At 44.8% G+C, this 25,005-nt stretch overlaps 1 protein-coding gene across 2 annotated transcripts in view; it reads right to left on the minus strand.

Annotated features, from left to right (window-relative positions):
- The window catches only part of SMC5 (structural maintenance of chromosomes 5), a 61,403-nt gene extending 48,126 nt beyond the window's left edge, over nucleotides 1-13,277 (minus strand). Inside the window, exons 1-5 of one of the 2 annotated variants that reach the window (XM_052700728.1) lie at nucleotides 13,151-13,277; nucleotides 9,486-9,627; nucleotides 8,070-8,122; nucleotides 2,178-2,340; nucleotides 564-698 (exon numbers count right to left, since the gene is read on the minus strand). In XM_052700728.1, the coding sequence (XP_052556688.1) occupies nucleotides 564-698; nucleotides 2,178-2,340; nucleotides 8,070-8,122; nucleotides 9,486-9,627; nucleotides 13,151-13,272 (615 nt within the window). In that variant the 5' untranslated portion in view covers nucleotides 13,273-13,277. Of the gene's footprint in view, nucleotides 1-563; nucleotides 699-2,177; nucleotides 2,341-8,069; nucleotides 8,123-9,485; nucleotides 9,628-13,092 lie in introns of both variants that reach the window. The other variant, XM_052700729.1, reaches the window with a different exon arrangement.
- Nucleotides 13,278-25,005: the final 11,728 nt, after the last annotated feature.

Consider the following 25,005-nt stretch of genomic DNA (forward strand, 5'->3'; position numbering starts at 1 on the left):
TACCATTCTCAGCACTGAGTAACACATTATTTCTGTAAAAATTAGAAAACTTGATATCTGGGAAATTCACAGCACAGATGAGTGTCAGAGAAAGACCCTGCATGCTAACAAAAGGACAAGCTTGCACCGTATCACATATGCTAACCCTTTTCATTTGTTAAAATTTTAAGGCAGGAAAAAAGGACTAAGAGGTAACAATCTTATCCACAAATCATGGAAATCAAGATTAAAACAAATGAACATCTCTTCCCAGCTCATGGCTCCTAAAACAGCATAAAAGGTAAAGCAGTCAGTCCTTCAAGGACCCCAGAAAAACCATGAGGAGATCACAGCAGGCATCCCGTCACCTCTATGTTCAGAATACTTACCTTCATGTGTTTTAGTGCTTTCAAGCTTGAGAGTAAGTAAGATGTGAAAGATATGCACTGCTGGGTAAAATGTACCTACTACAGACTTGGTAAATGAACAACCTGTGAAAAAAATCTCCGAGACCTCACGTTAAATTTTATAACGTGACTTTCCCTACAGCCATTCATACCTGTCTATACAATATACAAGTTTACCTCTAGTTCTCTTTCTTTTTCTTTTAAGCTTTTCAGTTTACAATGAAATTGATACATTTCTGGAGGACCAATGGATTTTTCAGTGGCTTCAAGTAATTCAATCTTACTCATTCTTGCAAATTCTCCAACTTTGTCCTACGAAATAATAACAAAAAAAACAATACAAATACAGCAATAGTTAAAATAGTACAGTACAGTAATACTGGATTTAAATACAGCAATTCTACTTCTCACAAACATCAACTTACAGTTATCTATCTAATAGTCCAGATGAAGTTAATTACAGGACAACTATCTGACTGAAAGGCAACCTAATCTTCCTTTACACTTGTAAGATTTCATACATGGCTTTCTCTGAGCTGTTCTGGCATAATTTAAGTTTAAACCTTAGCTCAGTTGTTATTTCAGCAGCTGGGGACAGGTCTTGAGGACAAGGGTTGGCTCATCAATTTTGAACTGGCTATCATTTCTTCTGAATGAAGAAGGAACTGTTCACTTTGGGTAATTTATGTGTATTCAAGAAGACAGACCAAAAAACTTCTCCTTGAAGAGATGAATAGGCAAAACTGGCTAGGTTCCGACAAGGTTCCCCTTTACTACCATCCATAAAGATCTCCATGAACTAGAAAGGAACAGAATTGTCTGCACAGAAACTCTGAACATCACTATCTCAAAGAAACTCTAACCTTCCTGAGCATGGATTCAGGTATCAAAGCAGTGTGCAAGCTCCTAAGAGAGAAGACATTCCCCGTCAGGAAAATTTTACTCTTACAAACACTGATTCTGAATATCCTTAAGACCTACCCTATGCCCAAGAAACTGTTGAGCCACAGAAGTAAAAAAAAGGCTATTAGCAATTTCTCTTGCAACTGCAAGATCACTTAACAAGGCTGCTTTCTGGATTTCGGAGAAAGAAAACCAGACAACTTTTTGCCTTCATTTACCAACTACATAATCCAGTTCTGAGGAAGTGACTAGTTATAGAGAAAAACACATGCAGAGATTGACAGGATAAGTCAGGGATGCAGGACTGTGGATGCCCCATCCCTGGAGGTGCTCAGGGCCAGGTTGGATGGAGCCCCAGGCAGGCTGATCTAGTTGTAGATACGGAGGTTGGCAGTCCTGCAAATGGCCAGGGGGTTGAACCTTAACGATCCTTGAGGTCCCTTCCAACCCAAGCCATTCTGTGATTCTATGACTGAAGGAATCACGCAGATAAGGGCATAAAGACAGTGCTAGACCTCAACATCTTACAACACTTTCACTACAGCTTTGCTGATGCGTTTAAGAACACCTCTACAGTAGTAGAGAGGACAAAGAGGCAACAACTAGCATTGTTACACACACAAAAATAGAAGGAAAAAAAAAACATCAGCTACTTTTCCTTAGGTCTCACAGCATGTAAAGACTGTCCAATTAGTAAGCTTTACAGGTCACATAGCCTCTTCCTTCTTTCAACACCACAAATACTAGTATTTGTACCTCCCCCCACTCACCTTTTGAATCGTCTTATTAAATTGCTGAAATTGCTGTAAGATGAAGAAATAAGAAGCTACAAAGCTCTCTGAAAATATAACACACCATGCATCCTCCGTACTTCAAAATATTTCATACCTGAGGAAGAAATTGGCACAAATTGTCCACCTGGATATTTAATGCTGCAACCTGCTCCTCTACTGTTTTCAGGGTTGTTAGTTTCTTGTTGATATGCCACGTTGATGTGTTGGTCATTACTTGAATCTCACGTGTGATAATGATATTCTCAGGTACTTTAAACCTGATTAGTTAAAAAAAAAAAAAATGTTTAGATTTCTGAGAGTACACAAAGCTTACAAAATGCAAAAGCACATTAAGAATTTCTATGATTACTTGAATATTTAGTAACTCAACAGTTACAGAAGGTTTTGTTTCAGATGATATCCAACACTTTAATGATGAATTAATCCCACTGTACCTCTGGTGCTACTCCAAAAACATCACAAATATATCCAAATGTCAGCTCAGAGGTATTTATTTATATAAATTATTCCTGATTAATGTACTTAAATTCAATATATATATATTTAAAAACTATTACATATGGAATGGTTTATAGAAACATAATTTTATTTGAAATAGTAAGCATTAAAATTGGCACACAGGAGAAATAAAACCACTAAGTTCTTAGGGCAAGAAAAATTCATGTACAGAATTCCATCAGTAAACTATGCATATGCATTCCAGCTGGAAACAAAGACTGCATCATACTAAATGAAAACAGCAGTATGTTTTCATTTTCCGCTTTCAAAGAATTGCAGTTCTTTGCACCAATGATGCACCAACTGCCCATTTAGTTCTCTACTTCAACACTTCAAAAATTTAGTCAGGTTAACAGTAGAAACAAATGAGCAATGAGACAGTCATAGTCTCAAAATCTTGGTCAGCACTTCAGTTTGGAAATTGTCTAGTCTGTTTAGAACACACACTGTTAAAAACAAAGAATATAGGCTCATAACATTTTGGACTTTTAGAAAGTTTAAGAATAGAGATGACAGTAGAAGTGAGTCATTCAGCAAGTAGAGTAAGTGCTGTAAACTGTAACAACAGGAACCTACTTGTGGAGGACTACATGAATATTTCCCTACAATCACCTATCTCCAAAGTTTAATCTACCCATGTTCTTCAAAAGATCTACAGATCCACGCTCCTTCCTTTTATCAAATAAAAAGTTTTTTGCAAAGGCTCTTGATTTCAGTTACAATTCAAAGACTATATCTAATATTTACAACTCAAATTTTCAAATTCGTGTTAACAAATTCACCTCAGGGTAAATAACAAACAAGTGTTAAGCTTGTGAGTAAAAATTAAAGGGCAAGATAAAATAGGTAACATGGCTGCAAGTGTGTACTACAGGCCACCAAACCAGGAGGAAGATGGTGAGGCCTTTAATTACCCTAATATTTGCTGGATAAGCAACACAGCCAGGCACACAATCCGGAAGTTCCTGCAATGTGCTGAAGATAACTTTCTGATGCAGTTGGTGGTGGAGCAGATGAGGAGAGGTGTGATTCTTGACCTTGTTCTTACTACCAAAGAAGGGATGCTGCAGATGTGAAGGCTTGGGGTAGCTTGGCATGCAGCAATTATGAGCCAGTGGAGTTGAAGACCTTGTCAAGTCAAGCAGAAAGCAGGACTGCTACCTGGACTTCAGGAGAGCTGACTCTGACCTCTTCAAAGATGTACTTGGAGGTATCCTACCCAGCCTGATGCCCCACAGACATTAGAAGGGACCTGTGAGAGATCCTTAACACTTAAGCACCACTCCTTCCAAGCTCCACTTTGGTGCAACCCTAAAAATAAGAAATCAAGGAAAGACAGCAGGAAGGATGAGCACGGATGAGCAACGAGCTCATGGGTAAACAAAAAGGAAAGCAGGTCCACAATATGTGGAAAGAAGGCCTGTCCACTTGGGAAGAATATATGAACGCCGTCAGGACCTTAAGAATGCAACAAGGAAGGCTAAAGCCCACCAGGACTTAAACCCTGCAAAGGAGGTAAAGGACGGCAAGAAAAGTTGTGGGGTTTGTTTTTTTTTTTTGTCTGTTTTTAAGTACATCAATAGTAAAAGGAAGACTAGGGAAAACATGGGTGCCCTACTAAATGACGTGGGTGCCCTGGCAACAGGGGACACTGAAAAGGTGGAGATACTGCATGCCTGCTTTGCTTGTCTTTACTGTGAAGACTGCCCCACGGGACTTCCAGACCCCAGAGGTCAGAGAGAAAGTTTAGGAAATGGAAGGCTTCTCTAGAGTTGGCGAGGAGATGGTCAGAGACCATCTAGCCAAAATCAGTGTACACAAATCTATGATCTACTGTCGGATGCACCCATGTGTGCTAAGGGAGCAGGCAGAGATAGCTGCTGAATCAATCTCTATCACGTTTGGAAGATCCTGGAGAATGGGAGTTCCTCAAGACCACAGGATTTAACGTCACTCCAGTTTTCAAAATTCTGTAAGGAGATCTAGGAAACTACAGGGCAGTCAGCCTCACCTCCATCCCTGAAAAGGTGATGGAACAACTTGTTCTGAACACCCTCTTCACACAACCAGGAGAGAAGAAGGTTATCAGGAGTCATCATCATCATGAATCCACCAAGGGGAAATCATGCTCGACCAATTTGGTAGCCTTCTACGATGTAATCACTGGCTGGGTAGATGGGGAGAGAGCAGTGGATGTTGAGCACCATGACTTCAGCTAGGTCCTCCTGGGAAGATCATGGAACAGATCATCCTGGATGAAATGCTTGATCACGTGAGGAATGAGCGTGTGATCCAAGACCACCAGCACGGCTTCACCAGGGGAAGGTCATGCCTGACCAATCTGGTGGCGTTCTCTGATGGAGTGATGGCATCAGTGGACAAGGGAAAGTCGACCAATATCATTTACCTAGACTTGAGCAAGGCCTTTGACATGGTCCCCCCACATCCTTATCTCCAAATTGGAGGAATGTGGACTTGATAGGTGGACCACTCGATGGATAAGAAACTGGTTGAAAGGCTGCAGACAGAAGGTGGTCATCAATGGTTCTGTGTCCAGGTGGAGGCCGGTAATGAGCAGTGTCACCCAGGGGTCTGTCCTGGGACCGGTGCTCTTCAACATCTTTATCAATGACATCGATGACGGAATCGAGTGCACCCTCAGCAAGTTTGCTGAGGACACCAAGCTGAGTGGCGCAGTTGACACAGTGGAAGGAAGGGATGGCATTCAGAGAGACCTCGAGAGGCTTGAAAGGTGGGCCTGGGTGAACCTGATGAGGTTCAACACAGCAAAGTGCAGAGTTTTGCACTTAGGCCAGAGGAATCCCAGACATCCACACAGACTGGAAGGAGCAGTGCTTGAGAGCAGCCCTGCACAGAAGGACCTGAGGGTCTTGATGGATGAAAAGCTTAACATGAGCCAGCAGTGTGCTCTTGCAGCTCAGAAAGCAAATGGTATCCTGGGCTCCATCAGAAGAGGGGTGGCCCACAGGGACAGGGAGGTGATTGTCCCCCTCTACTCTGCTCTTGTGAGGCCCCATCTGGAGAACTGTGTCCAGGTCTGGAGCCCCCAGTACAAGAAAGACAGGGAGCTGTTGGAGAGGGTCCAGAGGAGAGCCATGAAGGTGATCAGGGGACTGGAGCACCTCCACTACAAAGAGGGGCTGAGGGAGCTGGGTTTGTTCAGCCTGGAGAAAAGAAGGCTGCAGGGTGACCTCATTGCAGCCTTTCAATACCTAAAGGGAGCCTACAAACAGGAGGGGAATCAACTCTATGAAAGGGTGGATAACTGCAGGACAAGGGGAAATGGTTTTAAGTTGAAGGAGGGAAGATTTAGGTTGGATGTCAGGGGGAAGTTCTTTACAGAGAGAGTGGTGAGGTGCTGCAACAGGCTGCCCAGAGAGGTTGTGGATGCCCCGTCCCTGGAGGTGTTCAAGGCCAGATTGGATGGGGCCCTGGGCAGCCTGGTCTAGTATTAAATATGGAGTCTGGTAGCCCTTCATGTGGCAGGGAATTGGAGATTTATGATCCTTGAGGTCCCTTCCAATCCTGGCCATTCTGTGATTCTAACACCATCTCCTACAACATCCCTGTTATGAAACTTAAAAAGTATGGGATGGATGAGTAGACAGCGAGAAGATTAAGAAGTGGCTGACTGAGCTCAGAGTGTTGAAGTGGTGGATAGTCTAATTGGAGGCTTCCAATTAGTAGGTCGGTGTTAGGTCCAGTCTTGTTCAACACTTTCATCAGTGACCTGGATGAAGGGATATGGAGACCAATCTCAGCAAGTTTGCTGATGGTATAAAGCTGGGAGAAGCAGGAGCACTGAAAGGCAGTGCTAGCATTCAACAAGACCTGGACATACTGGAAAGTTGGGCAGGGAGGAATCTGATGAGGTTTAACAAGAACAAGTGTAGAGTTTTGTACCTTGGGAGAAATAACTGCATGCATCGGTACGAGTTAAGGGATGACCTGCTGGAGATGAGCTTTGTGGAGAAGGACCTGGGGGCCCTGGTGGATGACAAGTTGACCATGAACCAGCAGTGAGGCAACTGGATGAAATCAGGCTCTTCTCAGTGGTGTGTAGCAATAGGACATGGAAGAAAGGCCTAAAGCTTGAACACTGGAAGTCCCATACAAACATGCAGAACTTCTTTACAGTAAGGGGGAATGGAACACTGGATCTGGTCATGCAGCGAGGTTGTGGAGTTTCCTTCCCCATAGATATTCAAGACACATCTCAATGCCTACCAGTCAGACCTATTGCGGGGAACCAGATTTCCTAAGGACTCTTTCAATGCTGCAAATCTGTGACTGTTCATCTACTCAAGCCATTCTCTTTAACTACTTCCTACCAACTAGACAAAGTCTGAACCACTGCAATAGCATTACATCTTAACATACTACACATTTCTCTTCAGACTTTCAAACAATACAACAATCTAGTATCTATGCTGGAAAAGACACAGTGTCTTAGAGAAAGTTATTCTAAATCCAGACCCATCACAACATCTTCAAAGAATGACCAACTTGACAACTCCTGTGAGCAAAAAAGTCAAAGGATTTTTTTTTTTCCAAAGACCTGTTCCAGCTTGTCTTTTTCTCTTAACGCAATTCACATTTCATTCCATTTAGTCAGGGCAGCCAATTTTTATACAAATTAACTATGGATTGGAATCAGTTGAGTAGTTCTACACCCAGTGCAGACAAACATTCCAAGGATTGCGAAAAAAAAAAACAAACAAAAACCACATTGCTGTTGCTGTTTCAAGTTAATGTCTACCACAAAGCAGCCAATGAGGAACTGTTAGCATAGGTTCTCTTTGTTCACATTTAGTTCACCACTAATACAGGCAGCATGCCTTCTATGACTTGTTTGCCAGTAAACATGAGTAACTGACCTAATTTCACGACTAACTCCGAATTATGTTTTAGTTGCTCTATCTTGTGTAAGCTTACTCAGAAGACTGTATTGCCAGGAATTAGTTAGATCTAGTTTTTGCATTGTTTTGTTTCAGTACATATTATTTCCAGTAAGAACACAGAAGAATCCCTCAGGTCAGCATCAGCAGTGCAAGTGAAGGCAGAATACTGGTTTTAGAATTTATACCACATTCATTCTTTTTCCTTTTTAAGTCACTTCCAACCACTATATCATGACAGTAGTACTGACTGAATCAATTCTGCCCTCCATACCATCAAAAACTCAACACATTATATATACATCAATCTTTTTCTACATATTCTTTGTGCACAAAGACAAGGCAAAAATGGTTCAGAAGGCAAAATTTAGACCAACCGGTCACTGTCATTTGTTGAGTTATATGTTTTAAAGCTTAAAATGTTGAAGGGGAAAGAGAAAAAAGAAGCCATCAGCTACAGCTTAGAGGAAGGTCTCTGTACATGATCTTTTTTCCACAGCTACATAAGAAAGTATATGACAAAATAAACTAATTAAAAATGCATGAGGAAATATAATTTTACTACTTACAGTTCAATTTCCACTAGACCTTTCAAACACCCCTGCTTTACAAAGAGACCAACCTAGAAAATGAATTACAGAAATTATTATTGCAAAATAACACTGCTTTAAAATGTAATCTCTTACCGAAATATGCATTTGTACTATAGGCTTGCTATAATGGTATATATTATTGAAAACCTTACTTTTCTTCTGGCTGTGTATTAGATAAAAATAAAGGAAGATGCTATTAATTTCCTCTTTCATAAAATAACAGCACCAGAACTTGTATTTCTGATCAATTTCAATCTTCAGAACTGAACAAATTACAGCCAGCAGATCCACAGAGATTAACAAGTTCAGTAAACAAAGGCAACAAAACTCAAAGGCAGTGGCACGTGTTAATACTAATAGTATAAAAGTATATAATCATAAAAGCAGCAATAAAAGCATGTAGGCAATTTCCTTATTTACCTTAGATTGAGATAGAGCTGTAATATGCACAAACATTTACATAACCAGATTGAGTGCTCCAAAGAACTACTGAAATGTATTTCATTTAACTGAAACAGCCCAGAAAGCAAGAGGAAAAAAAAAAAAAACCAAGAAAAAAAAAAAACTGACAATAAATAAATAAATTTTCTACTCTAAAGTCACCATATAATCTCGAGGAAGCAAATATGATGAATCCTAAATTAAAATAATAATAGTGAAACTGAAAGTCATCCAGATTAATGGCTCCAAGCCTTTATAAAACACCTTTACACATATCAAGAAAATCTTATTTCTATGGGTGACACTCTGCAACACTGTGGAAATCAGAAGACATGACATTTGTGACATTTTCTTTATTCAGGTTGCATTACAATTCAGTTATTTTCCATTTTTTAATTTTGACAAATCAATCAGCAGTTAAATAGGGCAACCATTTTGGTAACAGCCTTGTCTCTGGCCCAAGTTATTCTACAGCTTCAACACCTTATATTTTTTACAAAAACAGAACATATCAAAGAAAACAGTTCATTCATTCCTTTCCCCTCCCTGCTGGACAACACTCTTAATGAAGAGCTGTATAATCAATGAATACATATGTTATAATTAAGAAATATATGACAGAGTTTGGCTAAGCAGGTTATTACACCAAAAAAGAATAGATAGAGGGCTTACCCTTGTCCTGGGCTCACTATAAAACCTCACTATAAAATCCCAAAGGAGGGATCTCCAGAAAGAAATCCTTCCCCACTGGCAGTCAGCTCTTAAGAGGGGTCTAGGAGAGGTGGAGCCAGGCTCCACTCCTTCCAGCAGCACAGGTGAGTTGCCTTCACCTGTGCTCCTGTGGCTGACTCATTGCTCACCTCAGGTGATCAATCAGAGGTTCAGGCCTTGATTCAGCAGTTCCCATACAAGTTCACATTAAACATGAAAATTAAAAATGTTCATAGTCACCTTTTCAGCCCGTCCTAAGAAAGAAGGTTTTCCAGCCAGACCCAGACAGATGGCACAAACAATGCTTGACTTCCCTGTTCCATTAGCGCCTATAATCATGTTCAAGTTCGGTCCTGGATGTACTTCACAGATGTCATATGTTCTGGAAAACACAATATTTTCTTCATAAATAATATGCCATTTAAAAAAAAAATTACTTGCTCAAAACCATTTTGATTACACTAAATATGACAGATCATTATTGTATCAGATAGATTCATTGTTCAAATGTTACTTTGTAAATAAACCCCAGAGTGAAAACCGACACTCCACTGAACACAGTAGAACAAGTTTTTACCTGTTGGAGCACTTACAACAACCTCCTTCAGAACACATGTTTATAAAGGAATGAAATCTAGCCCAAAAAAGTGACAACTCCTATTAACTTTACTAGGACTTGATATTATCCACTCAGTTGCCTCTCACTGCAGTCACAGAAGCAGATTAAAGCTAAGTCGTACAATAAAGTTGTCCCTGGAAAGGTGATGGAATAGCTGATGCTGGATGTCATCTCCAGACAACTGGAAGAAAAGGAGGTTATCAGGAGCAGTCAGCACGGTTTCACCAGGGGGAGGTCGTGCTTGACCAACCTGGTAGCCTTCTATGATGTTGTCTCTGGCTGGGTGGATGGGGGGAGAGCAGTGGATGTAGTCTACCTTGATTTCAGCAAGGCATTTGATACTGTCCCCCATGACATCCTTGTAACAAAGCTCAGGAAGGGATTTAGACAGGCTGAACCACTGGGCTAAGGTGAATGGGATGAGGTTTAACAAGACCAAGTGTCGAGTTCTGCACTTTGGGCACAACAACCCCATGCAGTGTTATAGGCTATGGGGTGAGTGGCTTGATGAGTGTGAAGAAGAGAAGGACCTGGGGGTGTTGGTTGATGCTCGGCTGAACATGAGCCCACAGTGTGCCCAGGTGGCCAAGAGGGCCAACAGCATCCTGGCCTGCATTAGAAATTGTGTGGCCAGCAGGAGCAGGGAGGTGATCATCCACCTCTACTCAGCACTGGTGAGGCCGCACCTCGAGTACTGTGTTCAGTTTTGGGCTCCTCACTACAGGAAAGATGTTGAGGTCCTGGAGCGTGTGCAGAGAAGGGCAACGAAACTGGTGAGGGGTCTGGAGCACAAGGCTTAGAGGAACGGCTGAGGGAGCTGGGATTGTTCAGTGCGGAGAAGAGAAGGCTCAGGGGAGACCTCATTGCACTCTACAACTTCCTGAAGGGAGGCTGTGATGAAGAGGGATTTGGCCTCTTCTCCCAGGCAATGAGCAGGACACAGGGAAATGGCCACAAGTTGTGTCAGAGGAGGTTTAGGTTGGACATAAGGAAGAATTTCTTCTCTCAGAGAGTGATCAGGCACTGGAATGGCTGCCCAGGGAGGTGGTGGTGTCACCGTCCCTGGCAGTGTTCAAGAGGCGTCTGGATGACGTGCTGCGTGGTATGGTTTAGTGCTAGTGGTGGCAATGGTGATGAGGAATGGATGGACTGGATGATCTTATAGGTTGTTTCCAACCATGTGATTCTATGATTCTATGATTCTATGAAGTGTGGAATAGATGAGTGGACAGTGAGGTGGGTTGAGAACTGGCTGACTGGCAGAGCGCAGAGGGTCGTCGTTGGTGGTGCAGAGTCTGGCAGGAGACCTGTAACCAGCAGTGTCCCCCAGAGGTCTGTGCTGGGTCCGGTCTTGTTCAACATCTTCATCAATGACCCTGATGAGGGGATAGTGGCCACCCAGTTTGCTGATGATACGAAGTTGGGAGGATTGGCTGACATGCCTGAAGGCCGTGCTGCCATTCAGCGAGACCTGGACAGGCTGGAGAGCTGGGCAGAAAAAAAACAGATGAGGTTTAACAAAAGCAAGTGCAGAGTCTTGCATCTGGGGAGGAATAATTGCATGGACCACTACAGGTTGGGGAATGAGCTGCTGGAGGGGAGCTCTGCAGAGAGGGACCTGGGTGTCCTGGTGGATGATAGGTCGGCCATAAGCCAGCAGTGTGCCCTGAGGGCCAATGGCATCCTGGGGTGCATTAAAAAGAGCGTGGCCAAGAGGTCAAGGGAGGTGATCCTCCCCCTCTACTCTGCCCTGGTGAGGCCTCATCTGGAGTACTGCGTCCAGTTCTGGGCTCCCCAGTACAAAAAGGACAGGGATCTCTTGGAAAGAGTCCAGCGGAGGGCCACGAAGATGGTGAAGGGCCTGGAGCATCTCCCCTATGAAGAAAGACTGAGTGAACTGGGTCTGTTCAGCCTCAAGAAAAGAAGACTGAGAGGGGACTTGATCCAGGTTTATAAGTATCTAAGGTGTGGGGGGCAGAATGGCGAGGCCAGACTCTTTTCAGTGGTGAATGGAGACAGGACAAGGGGAAACAGCCGCAAACTGCAGCATAGGAAGTTCTGCACAAATGTGCGCAAGAACTTCTTTACAGTGAGGTGACGGAGCACTGGAACAGGCTGCCCATGGAGGTTGTGGAGTTTCCTTCTCTGGAGATGTTCCAGACCTGCCTGGATGCCTACCTGTGCGACCTGCTGTAGGGAACCTGCTTTGGCAGGGGGATTGGACTCAATGATCTCTGGAGGTCCCTTCCAACCCCTACAATTCTGTGATATGCATCATGGCTTTTCAGTTCTGCAAGAAGCCATCGGGTTCTGTGATTCTCCACCCCATAGGCTGGACATTATCCAGTAGCTTCCATTTCTTACAAGCACACAAATTCAAGGCAAGTCAGTCTGATCAGTAATGATCATCCTATATCGACAAGCTCTAGCATTCGTAGTCCTGTTCACAGCCTGCACCAGACACAAAGAGGAAACAAGGTGCTATCACCAAGAAAGGAACAGGAGTCTCAACAATACGACAGTGATGTACTTCAATATGCCATGCTGTACTTCTGGAAAACAGCATTCTCAAATCCTTTGCCCTAAGACTTGAAGACGTTTTAGGCTCCACCAGCCATTATGTACTGTGACCCACAATCTATGCTGAACAAAATTCTTCTCAAGGCTGAAAAGGACACCAGCCATAAGAAACGGAACTGAAAGCTTTCCCGGTAGCCAGCTCCAAATAGAGCCGCATTCCCAGCACGCAGGACTCAGCGAACCACGAGCAATAACCAGCGCCACGGACGCTTTATTCTAAGCCTTAGAATTCTAAGTTCTCAAGCCCAGCCCCTACTGCCCGGACCCGTTCTGCGCTCCTCTTCCCTCCGCGGCTCCACAGCCGCCTAACAGAGCGGGAAAAAGGACGCAGGCACCGAGCGGGACGAGAGGAACAAGCAACCAGGTACGGCCGGCACGCCCCGGCGGAACGCAGGGCCGCGGAAACGGCACCGCGTCGAGAGCGACGGGCAGCCCGCCGCACGCGCGGGCCCTTCTCCCCCGGCGCAGCGACGTTACGCAGCCCCTTCCCCAACCGGCCCACCTCGAGCGCGGGCACAGCAGCACCCTCCGTTAGCCGGGGGAGGCTGCCAGCGCCCGGCTCTCCCGGCCCGCAGCCCGGCCCGCCCCACAAACGTTCCTCGGCGAACATCGCCCCGCGTCGGCCGCCGACCTTCGTCCCCAACGCACCAGCAGCGCCGGCGCCGGCTTCCGAGAAGAAAGCCCCGCCGACCGCTCGCGGACTCACAGGAAGTTCTCCATGTAGATCCTGACGATGGAGCCCTCCACGAAGCGCGGCTTCCCAGCACGATGAGTGTCACAGAGGCGGAGCTGGGAGCCCTCCACCCGCAGCCGCGCCTGCACCGCCATTTTCCTCCCACCCACCCTCCTCGAGCGGGTGCCCCGCACCGCACTCCCATTGGCTGGAGCGGTAAATGGGCGGGACACACGCACTTTGAGGGCATCGTTCATTGGTAGACTCTGCTGCGGTGAGGCTTCCTATTGGTCTGCACCTCGCCAGGCTGATATCCATTCGCTGGAGGAATAAGAGAGCCGGTCCGAGGGGAGGCATTGCGCTCTCTTTCGACAAAGGAGGGGGCGCGGCTGGAGGGAGGGCGCGGCTGGAGGGAGGGCGGGAAGGCGGGAAGGCGGGAAGGTAGTGCGGGCGCGCGTAGACAGCAGCGAGTCGCGGGCTGACCGGAGGGAAGTGCCCTCTTCCCGCCTCGCTTGATCGCGCCTCCCAGCCGGCGCGACGTCATGTTCCTGCGGCCGCCCCGGGGGGTCGGCCAAGCCGAAGCGGCCGTACGGAATCGGCGAATCGCGGGCTCGCCTTGCCGGCCGCGGGCTCGCCGCGTGTCGCCGCCTGCCGCTGCCTGCCGCTGCCGAGTGTCGTAGGGGAAAGCAGCGCCGGGCGGTGGGAGGGTGCTGCCCACGGTCGAGCCGCCAGGTGGCAGCTGCAGGCCGGTCCCGGCGGCAGCCTTTGAGAGGCGGGGAGAGGGATCCTCTCGTTCTCTCAGTACCTACCTTGGTGCGATCGCTTTTGTTCTTTTTGAATTTAATAAAATAACTGGGAAAATATTTCTCTTACACGTGATACTGCTGTGTTGAGGAAGGCTACGCAGAGGTGGAGGCCTGCAGTTCTGTGAAATTAACGACGCCTGCACCGAGGGATGCCAGCAACGCTCCGACGCTCCTTGCCCTGTCCGTGTGCCTCTTTCCACAGGGCTGTGGAGCACTGCTGGAGGCCGAAGATGGCAAGATGCTGCTGTGGCACCGGGAGCCAGCCCCTGGCTGCAGCGGTTTGACAGAAAGTATACGTGGAAGCAACGTGTCAGCACGATGAACGAGGATCTGCTGGGAGGATTAGCGTATAGGTGCTGTGAGGCCACCTTTGGCTCAGGCTCATCTATAGTGCTCTACAAATGCTGAGGCTGCGTCTGTTAAGATACAGACCTATAGAATCGTTTGAGCTTGAAAGAATCCTAAAAGGCCATCTAGTCTAACTGCTCTGTAACAAACAGGGATATCTACATCTCTATCAGGATGCCTGCCTGACCATCAGTGTCTCCAGGGAAGGGGCTTCCTGTTCCAGTGCCCACCAGTCTCATAAAAAAACCAGCTTCTTAATATCCAATCCAATTCTCCCCTCTTTTAGTTTGAAATTGATTCCCCTTGTCCTATCACAGCCGACCCTGCTAAAGTGTCTGCCCCCTTCTTTCTTATAGGCCCCCTTTAGATACTGAAGGCTGCTATCAGAACTCCTTACAGCCTTCTCTTCAAGATGCTCTGTATGAGTGAATGTAGCCAAAATGGGACCAATGAGGAAAAACTTTGTTAATAAGGTTTGTTTCCTTCAAAGAGGAGGTGGAGAGAAAGTAGAATGGCAGTGAGAAAGTTATATGGAATACAGGGGAAGGAGCCAGGGAGAGAAGGCAGGGAGTTGAGTTGGGAGCCGCTAAGGAGTGAATTATCTTCAGCAAACATTGGACTTTCTTTCAGATCCATGTCCAAGATGAAAGCACAGCAGTGCATGCTAGTAATATCTGTGTGTGGAAGGATAATGAAAATATGTATGTATCATTAGTGAAATAATTAATAGCTTTGTAATTCTATTTAATAAAAGTGCAAAAGGATAAAATTGTATATTTTTAACACTGGTGTATTTCTTACTTAGACTGGTAACTGATCAATTTTTGGTAATATTTTGCATGATAAAAATTCTCAATTAAATCAGTTAAATTGCAAGCTTGCAGTTAGAGCAGGTAGAGTTGAATTCATGAGGTAACTCTTAGAGCCAAGAGTTTAATGTGTTCCAGCCTGAGCCTGGTAAATCGATCCCTTTTTCCCTGAGTTTGACATGGACCATTTTTAAGGGTCTGGAGAGTATGGATGCTTGTAAGAGCTGGAAGGAATAAATGATGAAGTCTGAAAGATAGGTTATGGTTCAACAAGATTAGTTACCAAGTCCTGCACTTCAGTCACAACAACTCCCATGCAGTGCTACAGGTTTGGGGCAGAGTGGCTAGAAAGCTGCACAGTATAAAAGGATCTTGGGGGCATTAGTCCACAGCTAGCTGAACATGAGCCAGCAAGGTGTCCAGGTGGCCAAGAATGCCAGCAGCATCCTGGCTTGTATCAGAAATAGTATAGCCAGTGTAGGGAAATGGACTTCCCTTTGTGCTCAGCAGTAGTGAGACTGTGCCTTGAATACTGTGATCAGTTTTGGGCTTCTCTCTACAGGAAAAGCACTGGGATCCTGCAGTGTGTCCACAGTACAACAAAGCTGGGGAAGGGTTGAGAGCACAGGTATTATGGGGAGTGGCTGAGGAAGTTGGCATTGTTTAGTCTAGAAAAGAGAAGGCTCAGGGAGACCTTAGCACTTTTTACAGCTCTCTGAAAGGAGAATGTGGCAAGTTGGGAATCATCCTCTTCTCCCATGCAACTAATGATGGGACAAGAGGTAATGTGCTCAATATGTGCTGGGTGACATGCAAGGTGGACATTAGGAAGAACTTCTTCTCAGAAAGAGTGGTGAGGCATTGGCATAGGCCGCCTGGGGAAGTGGTGGAGTCACCAAACTTGAAGTGTTCACGAAACAAGTAGATGTGGCAGTGAGGGACATGGTGGTCTGATGGTTGGACTAGATGATCTTAGAGGTCTTTTCCAGCCTTAATGATTCTATAACAGAGACAGTGCTTCAGCCAAGAGGAGTTCTTAAGACAGGGAAAAATGTTAAAGCCATTCAGCATATAAGGGAAGTGAGCTGGAAGGCAGTACTCATCAGAGAGCGAGGAAAAGTGTCAGTACAAGCAGCTGGCTAGGAAAGAGACCAAAATGCATATAAGTAAGATCACTATGCAGGCTGAAAAAAAGAGAGGACATTGGAATAGGTGTTGGAGTGGAGCGGGAGGTGAACAAGGAAAACAACTGAGATAGGGAGAAAACAGCAAGGTAAGAATACAGACTAAAGTGATGTGAAGGAGTAGTGAAAGTTTCTTCAGCCATTCCTAAGCAACTAAGAAACTTGAAATTACATACTAATAAGCTTTTTCCAAAGATAATCACAGAATCACAGAATCACAGAATCACCTGGGTTGGAAGGGACCTCAAGGATCATGTAGTTCCAACCCCCCTGCCCAGCAGGGCCACCAAACGTACACATTCAGATCAGGTTGCCCAGGACCCTGTCCAACCTGGCCTTGAACACGTCCAAGGACGGGGCATCCACAACCTCCCTGGGCAGCCCGTTCCAGGGCCTAACTACTCTCCTTGTGAAGAACTTCCCCCTAACATCCAACCTAAATCTTTCCTCCTTCAACTTGGATCCATTTCCCCTAGTCCTGCTGTTGTCAGCCCTTCTGAAGAGTTTACTCCCCTCCTGGGTGTAGGTTCCCTTCAGGTATTGATAGGCTGCAATGAGGTCACCCCGCAGCCTTCTCTTCTCCTGGCTGAACAAGCCCAACTCCCTCAGCCTGTCCTCATAGGGGAGGTGCTCCAGCCCCCTGATCATCTTAGTCGCCCTCCTCTGGACCCTTTCCAAGATCTCTATGTCTTTCTTGTACTGAGGGCTCCACACCTGGACACAGTACTCCAGGTGGGGCCTCACAAGAGCCGAGTAGAGAGGGACAATCACCTCCCTGTCCCTGCTGACCACCCCTCTCCTGATGGAGCCCAGGATCCCATTTGCCTTTCGAGCTGCCAGAGCGCACTGCTGGCTCATGTTCAGTCTCTCGTCCATCAGGACCCAGAGGTCCTTCTCTGCCGAGCTGCTCTCAAGGACCACTCCTCCCAGCCTGTACGGGTGCCTGGGGTTCTTCCGGCCCAAATGCAAAACCTTGCACTTTGCTGTGTTGAACCTCATTAGGTTCACCCGAGCCCAGCCCTCCAGCCTGTTGAGGTCCCTCTGAATGGCATCCCTTCCTTCAACCGTATCAACCGCACCACTCAGCTTGGTGTCGTCAGCAAACTTGCTGAGGGTGCACTCAATTCCTTCATCGATGTCATTAATAAAGATGTTAAAGAGCACCGGTCCCAAGACAGACCCTTGGGGGACACCACTTGTTACCGGCCTCCACCTGGACATAGAGCCATTGACCACCACCCTCTGTCTGCGGCCTTTCAACCAATTGCTTATCCATCGGGTCGTCCACTCATCAAATCCACTTCCCTCCAATTTGGAGATGAGGATGTGGTGGGGGACCATGTCAAAGGCCTTGCTCAGGTCCAGGTAAATGACATCGGTCGCCTTCCCTTCGTCCACCAATGCCGTCACTCCATCATAGAAGGCCACAAGATTAGTCAGGCATGACCTTCCCTTGGTGAAGCTGTGCTGGCTGTCTCGGATCACATGCTCATTCTTTATGTGATCGAGCATGTTGTCCAGGAGGATCTGTTCCATCATCTTCCCAGGCACGGAGGTGAGACTCACTGGCCTGTAGTTCCCCGGGTCCTCCCTGCTCCCCTTCTTGTATATGGGAGTGACGTGACCCTTCCTCCAGTCATCCGGGACCTCACCTGACAGCCACGACTTCTCAAATATGATGGAGAGCGGCTCGGCAACCACCTCAGCCAGCTCCTTCAGGACCCTGGGATGCACGCCATCTGGCCCCATAGACTTGTATTCATTCAGTCTAAGGAGGTACTCTCGGACTTGCTCTGCCCTTACAGTGGGGAGGGATTTACCTCCTTGGTCCCCACATAGAGGTTTGGGGATGCAGGGTTCATGGACGTGAAGAAGACTAGAATCCTGGCCACCAGTGAAGACCGAGGTGAAGAACTCATTCAGCACCTCAGCTTTCTCTTCATCTGTTGAAGCCAGTTCTCCTTTTAAATTTACCAAAGTAGGTACGCCCGTTTTGGCCTGTCTCTTCTGGCCAATGTACCTGTAGAAGGTTTTCTTATTGTTTTTCACGTCCCTTGCCAAGTTCAGTTCTGCCTGCGCCTTGGCTTCCCTGATCCCACGTCTGCAAGTCCGGACGGCATCCCTGTACTCTTGCCAGGTGATGTTAATAATGTTAAGATTAAGTAATTTTTACATCCAACATTTGTGTTTGAGGGAGGATGAGACTGCTTCAAGGTGAGTGGGATAGAAACTTGGAAGGGACGGATGGGGAACTTTGATTCACAACTCAAGTTCAAGAGATAAAGTGGGGGAGACGAACCTGGTCCTGCAGTGGCAGGGCTGTGAAATGTTTTACCCAAACCGTAAGAGCATCATGATGCAAGCAAAGCAAGAAATTGAATCATTATGAGTTGATAGGGAGTTTGTAGAACCAATTGCATGATGCTTTTGTGAGAGAGCATGAATTACAGTTAAAAGCTGCTGGCTTGCTGGAGGAGAAAAAGATGGTGAATGACTGTGGCAGCCCAATTAGAGAGCAGGAGATACTTGGAAGCGTATTAGCTTGCCACTATCCAATGGAGGAAATGGAACAAATGATATCAAGATATGATGATAAAACCGCTCCTCACCTTTGCCTTTTTGTTAAAACAGGATATCAGTATGGGGAAGGGAAAACCATAGTGTTGTTAAGCTGGCCAAGCTGCAGGAAAATATGGCAGGCTGGCTAAAGAAACTGAGACTGCGTTTGTGTGGAGAGTCCCCTCGGACTGTCAGACCCCATTCTGTCTGAGTGCCCCTCTGCTGCCAGGTGTCACATGGCAACAGCACATAGCAGTATTGGTGAGAAAATTCAATCTCTACTGCCCTGCCACCAACATGTGCAGGCTGGGCCAAGCCATGGGTTGGACATGGTTGCCTTAACCAGTGATAATTGCATGAAGCTTACTGAAGAGGAAGTATAAGGATATTGGGAACCAGGAGTCTTTCTGTCTGTAGAAGGAGACCAAAGGGCTCTCAGTAACTATACAAAAGGCCACTTGTTTGTGCTGCTTGAATACCAATCAGTCATCATCCTTGCTGTAAAAGGCGAATCCTGTTTGGATGATACTGTTAATACAAGGTCTCCCCAGCACGTTAAAAAATTGTGTGCAGTTAATTTACAACTGAAAAAGCAGATATGGTGCTGGAGGGCACCATTCTGAAGCAATTCAGGATAGTGGGAACACCCTGAGGAGAAACAGTAATCGCGAACTTAAAGATTAGGGAATTATAGCCCCACCCACTTCGCCATATAATTCCCCTGTATTGCCAGCTAGAAAGCCAAACAGCAAATGCAGGCTCACAGTCAATTATCATAAATTATATGCAAAAATGGATGCTTTAACTGCAGCTGTACTAAACATGGCTGACTTAACTGCCACCATTCAGAAGCAACACCATGAATTTCAGGCCACTACTGAAATCAAAGATATGTTTTTATGGTTCCTCTCGGAGAAACAGACAGGGATTGTTTTGCTTACCTCTAGGATATTGCCACTCACACTTAGAACGCATAGCATTGCAAATTCCCCAAGGAAAGGTACAATCCTCCATGTCCAGGGGCCAGATTGCTATGTATTTGATGGAAAGAAGGAATTGTGTGTATTCCACCCAAAAACCTGAGCACTTCAGAGTGGATAAGCTTGCCAGTGACAAAGAAGAAACTGCAACATGCGCATCCATTGTATGATTTGACTCAAAAAAGATCAGTGTGTGACTGGACTCTGGTCCATGAAGAAGCTCAAAGGTTATTAATTTTTGAGGCAGGAGTATATCAAGTTTTGAGACCAATTGACACCACTTATCCTTCACTCATAAATGGGGTTTTGGAGTTCATGGCTTGACAATGCATGTGTAGCAGAAAGGACCAGAGGGACCTAACAGCCCAGCACGTTTCTATTCTCATAGCTTGAAAGATGCAAAGAAATTGTATTCAGTTTCAGAGGAGGGTTTCTTTGTGGTTTATCTAGCTTGGGAATTGATATCTGGAATCATACTATATACATACATATCTGGAATCATAATAAACAAGGGGTATGCATTGCCTTCCCTGATTTTGTCTAGAGGTTTTTTTCACTATGATTTGGGTAAATTTTAGGGAGATAAGTGCCTTGTACCATCTCCAAGCAATTCTGCTTGGAATCATTTGTGGAATTGAACATGTCATCAGTCAATGATTGTTAACTTCACCATAATGCAGATAAATACCACTTTTGTCCCTTGAACCACTGTGCCATGGTAGCATTCTCCCTGTCAGGGAGGATATTTTGAGCATGAGTATAATATACACTGGGATGCAAATCGGTATAGACAAATTTCCAGCAAGCCAGGCATCCCACAGCTTGCTGATCATGCCAGCTGTGGGCCTGCTCCCTGAGACAAGTGTTTGATCCCAGGGGCCATCTGGATTTGGCCTCTGTTCTCTGCAGTAGGGAGTGGCCTTTGCTGGGAGGTTGGAGAGAGTTGTGTGGGCATTCCATACTCCCAGCTACCCCAAGCACATGGATAGCATAGAGAACCAAGGACACATTACAAGATTTGTTAAAACAACACAATGTAGGTTGGTTAGAATGCCTTAGGGAATTGGTGACCAGAGTGAGCAATAGGTGGGGAATGAGCAGGTGCCCACAACTAAATGTCTTCTACCCCAAGACACCCTTTCTTCTCCAATCAAAACAGAAGTCAGGTCACGTTATCACAATATCCCATTATCCAGGGCAAACAGTTTTGGTCAAGCTGCTGGTGGAACAAGTCTCCTTAGTACTTAAAGCCATTCCGAACCATTTTCCTTGGATAGCCACATATGCTCTGGATAATTTCTTCCTCTTAACTAGGTCTGTGAGGACTGAGTTTTCTGTTTTCTTTCCTTTTTTAGGGACAGAACATTGAATGTCCCCTTATGCAGAAGCTCTGGAAATGCCTCTCACTAATACTGTGTATTCTTGTTGCAGTAATATTTGCAGACTGTTGTGGGTATGGGCAGGGATGTACTCGGGTCCGGTCACTCCTCATGGGCCAGAGGGATTGCAGACACTAATGCCCTAAACTTTGCATGGGAACTAAATCAGGGATTTGTGAGCATTTTGAACTACAGTGATCTGTGTATACCCCTTCCTCAGTCTGTTATTTGAGGGATGAGAACTTTTTTGTTATGTTTCTGGCCTTTTTTGGTGTCATTAACTGTAGTACTGGTCAAGGAATGCCATGGTTGTTGAAAAGTGTACAAGTTTTGATAGGAGATACGTGTATATGTTGGGGTTGCCTTTCTTATGGCTTCAGAAATTTAGATTCTCTGTGTAACAACACTAACAATGACATCTTAGATGAAATAATGTTTGTATGATTTTCAGTGGCGTGCAGCAATAGAACAAGGGGCAGTCAGCAGAACCTGGAACACAGGAAGTTCCATACAATCATGAAGAACTTCTTTACGGATAGAGTGATGGAGTACTGGAACAGGCTGCCCGGAAAGGGTGTCTCCTTCTTCAGAGGTATTCAACACCCTCCTGGATGCTTACTTGTGCAACCCACTGCAGGGAACCTACATTAGCAGTTATCTCTAGAAGTCTGTTCTATTATTCTAGAAGTCTGCAATTCTGTGATTCTGTGATATTGTGGAGCATTCCACACACACTGTTCTTGCCTTGAAGGTCTACCTGTCTCCACAGAATCAAAAATAAATGAATTCATATTGTAGACTGTTAACAATACATGGACTTGCCAAATCAGTATATCTGTATAGCACGATTTGGATTGGCTTGGGAATGTTCAAACTGAATATTTTATTCGTATTTAACATTGGAGCAACATGCAGGGTTGAATTATACTGCACATTGGAAACAGATTCATCAACAGTCCAAGAACCCATCCAAATGACCTAGGTGGGCAGTATACAAAGCTGACAGGGAATCTCACACCCATTAGTCTTAGAAAACATAACCTGACAAGTCTTGTCAAACTAAACTAGATACGTTTTTGAAGAACTAAACTCACAAGTGCAACAAGTATCAAAAACGTCATCACAAAATGAGCTGGACTTGATATGTTACTTAGGGAACAGGGCGCATGCTGCATGTTAAACTTAACCAAAGAAGAATGTTTTATCACTATCCATAATGCCACCACTTGTAGCTCATACAAAGATGAAAGAAATTGCTGATAAGACTTATGAACAGTTCCAAGCTTTCCAACCAATAGACTGGCTTGATAGACTCTCACTCAGATCCTGGTTCTCCAACATTTTACAATCTCTGGGACTGATGTAGTGGGAAAAATGATTGGCACAAATCAGGCTAGCCTTGTTAATTGGGCTTGTGTTCTTGATAGTTGGCATAGCTATTGTTAGATGCATGATTACTCGGCTGCTTTCTTTTGTCTCTTCTCTCTTCACTCCTTCAGTTTGTTAATATCACCATTCCTGCAAATGAACTTTAGACCGTTTTCTTTGTTACTCACGGTTAAGCCACCAGGTGATGTAAGAGACCACTGAGGAACTTGACTCAACAACTTCAGTTCCAGAGAGAAGACAGGGGAGGTGGACCAGGTCCTGCTGAGGCAGGGCAGTGAAATGTTTTACCCATATCCTTTTATGGTCACTTACTAAGGAGAAGGTGCACAAACACCAGAGACCCTTGCTGAAAACTCTCAAATCTTCTGGAACTCCTAACTATGCAGATGCAAAGTAGTTGCCACCTCACAGGCAGTCACTGAACAACTGTACTATATAAAGCTGAGAACACATGTTCTGCTGTCATTGGTTGACCCAGAGATCAAGACCCAATTCTAGATAACATGGGACCTGGGGATGTGGTGAAAAATCTCTTTCATTTTCCTCTTACCCTCTTTTTCTTTCTGATCCCTTTTCACTTGTTTATTTAGTAGCTGTTGCCTAAGTGCGCCTTTAAGTAGTTGACTAGGAAGTAACACCTGTTCCAGGTGCCCTTCATCCATAATGGTTTTGTTGTTACAAGTTACCTAGTTTTGCCTCAAGGTAGCTGATCAATTGCGTTTGGAAAGCTGCAAAACTGTTTTGTGTTGTTCCTCTGAGTATTTACACAACTCTGTCTATCTTTTAACTCCTGCCAACCAGGGAGTGCCCTATTTGGAGAATTCCAAAGATTCACCTTCCTCACAACCCACTGAGTGGGATGAGACAAATTTTTTTACTCATGTATCACGCTACCAGAAAAGCATGCTGTCTTTGTGGTTTTACCTTACATGGTAGTCCTTTTGGAGAAGTGGGTGTCCTGAGCATGGACTCACACTCACTCCTGAGCTCCATTAAGATCTAGATTAATAGAATGCCACGAATTTAGGAGTTTGTGCTGTCTTATTGAAGCCTCATGATTGTAAACTTGAGTTTACGTTAGATTTACTTTGATGTGACACAATATTCATCCAGAATAGAGTTTGATTTACATTGAATAAACCTGGAATAACAGTAATATTTTCTGTTGTTTTTTCTGTACTTCCACTGATGCAACTGGGACCAGATTTTGGTATTGTTTTTTAAAAAGTAGTAAGGATAATGACAAAATGTTAACTAATGGAAAACATTTAAAGAATGTAAAAGACTATTATGCAAGAGGGTATTGAAAGACCTTTTCCTCTGCTTAAAAGACAAGTTCAGTTCCACTGCAGCACAACTCTGCAATTGCAGCAATCAAATACAAGCTTTCTAGTGTCTGGGTGCTTTAGCAGCTTTTGAAGTTTTCATAGCCATTCTACAGATTGTACCACAACTCAAAGCAATTACTTGTAAGTTCTCCAGTTGCTCTTGAAGAAATGTTCAGGCAGTGAGTAGGCTGAATGCGGAACAGTCTCAGAATTGGTCTTTGCCCTTCTGTGCTCCCTGTACAGTTGCTGCTGCAGCGAGAGAGCAACAGACAGTACACAAAAATGGATCCAGGGAAGAATTCAGGTGCATGGCGAGTTTTGTAATTGGGCAGAATTAATGGAGTGTTTTTACATCACCATAAAACTGAAGCTTGCCAGTAGAGAAATCAGAGTACATCTTCCCTGTTTTTCAGATGTCTTACAGCCCTTGGACTGATAGTGATTTAAAGCAATTTTTCAAATTCTCCCTCCATTCTTTAAATCCCGCAGAAGCAGAAATGTTGTGGGATGAATATTATCCTCACTGATATCTTCAAAATAGTTGTACCAGTGAGGTTCCTAGATAACCACTGTGAGAAGAATAATTTGCTTATGTTCTCATCTGTATCAGTCTGAAAATGATCACTTTGTTGGAAGGAAGCATAGCTAAACGAAGTTGTTAGAGGCAGGGCTGAGACAGTTACATCTTCTGCTTCATTTTCTTTTATAGAGAAGTGAGAAATACGGAGAATCATCAAACGTGGTGAATTTAATGACTTCACTTTCACTTTTTTAAAATAAATAATTTGATCTGAATGATTGATGATACCATAGCAATAGCTTTATAGAACAACTGTAAAGCCACGTGAACTTTAGGAAACAGTCCACTGATTTTGCTTGGTTTCATTTGCATAACATAATTGCAGGAATAGTGGTTCGTAACCAGCTGTCCACAGGACTGGGGGTAGCTACGACAGGCAGCTAAAATGTCACTTCTTTGGTGTGTTTCTCAGTCTCTGGGAAATAAACCGTGTCAACTTATGTCAATCAATAAGCAAATATGCATGTTATTACTGAATGTATTTTAATGAACAATTTTGCGTATGTGTGTCATCAGAATGAAAAGG

Source organism: Tympanuchus pallidicinctus, unplaced genomic scaffold, assembly GCF_026119805.1.
Source record: "Tympanuchus pallidicinctus isolate F22 unplaced genomic scaffold, pur_lepc_1.0 scaffold4, whole genome shotgun sequence".
In the NCBI taxonomy this organism is placed as follows: domain Eukaryota; kingdom Metazoa; phylum Chordata; class Aves; order Galliformes; family Phasianidae; genus Tympanuchus; species Tympanuchus pallidicinctus.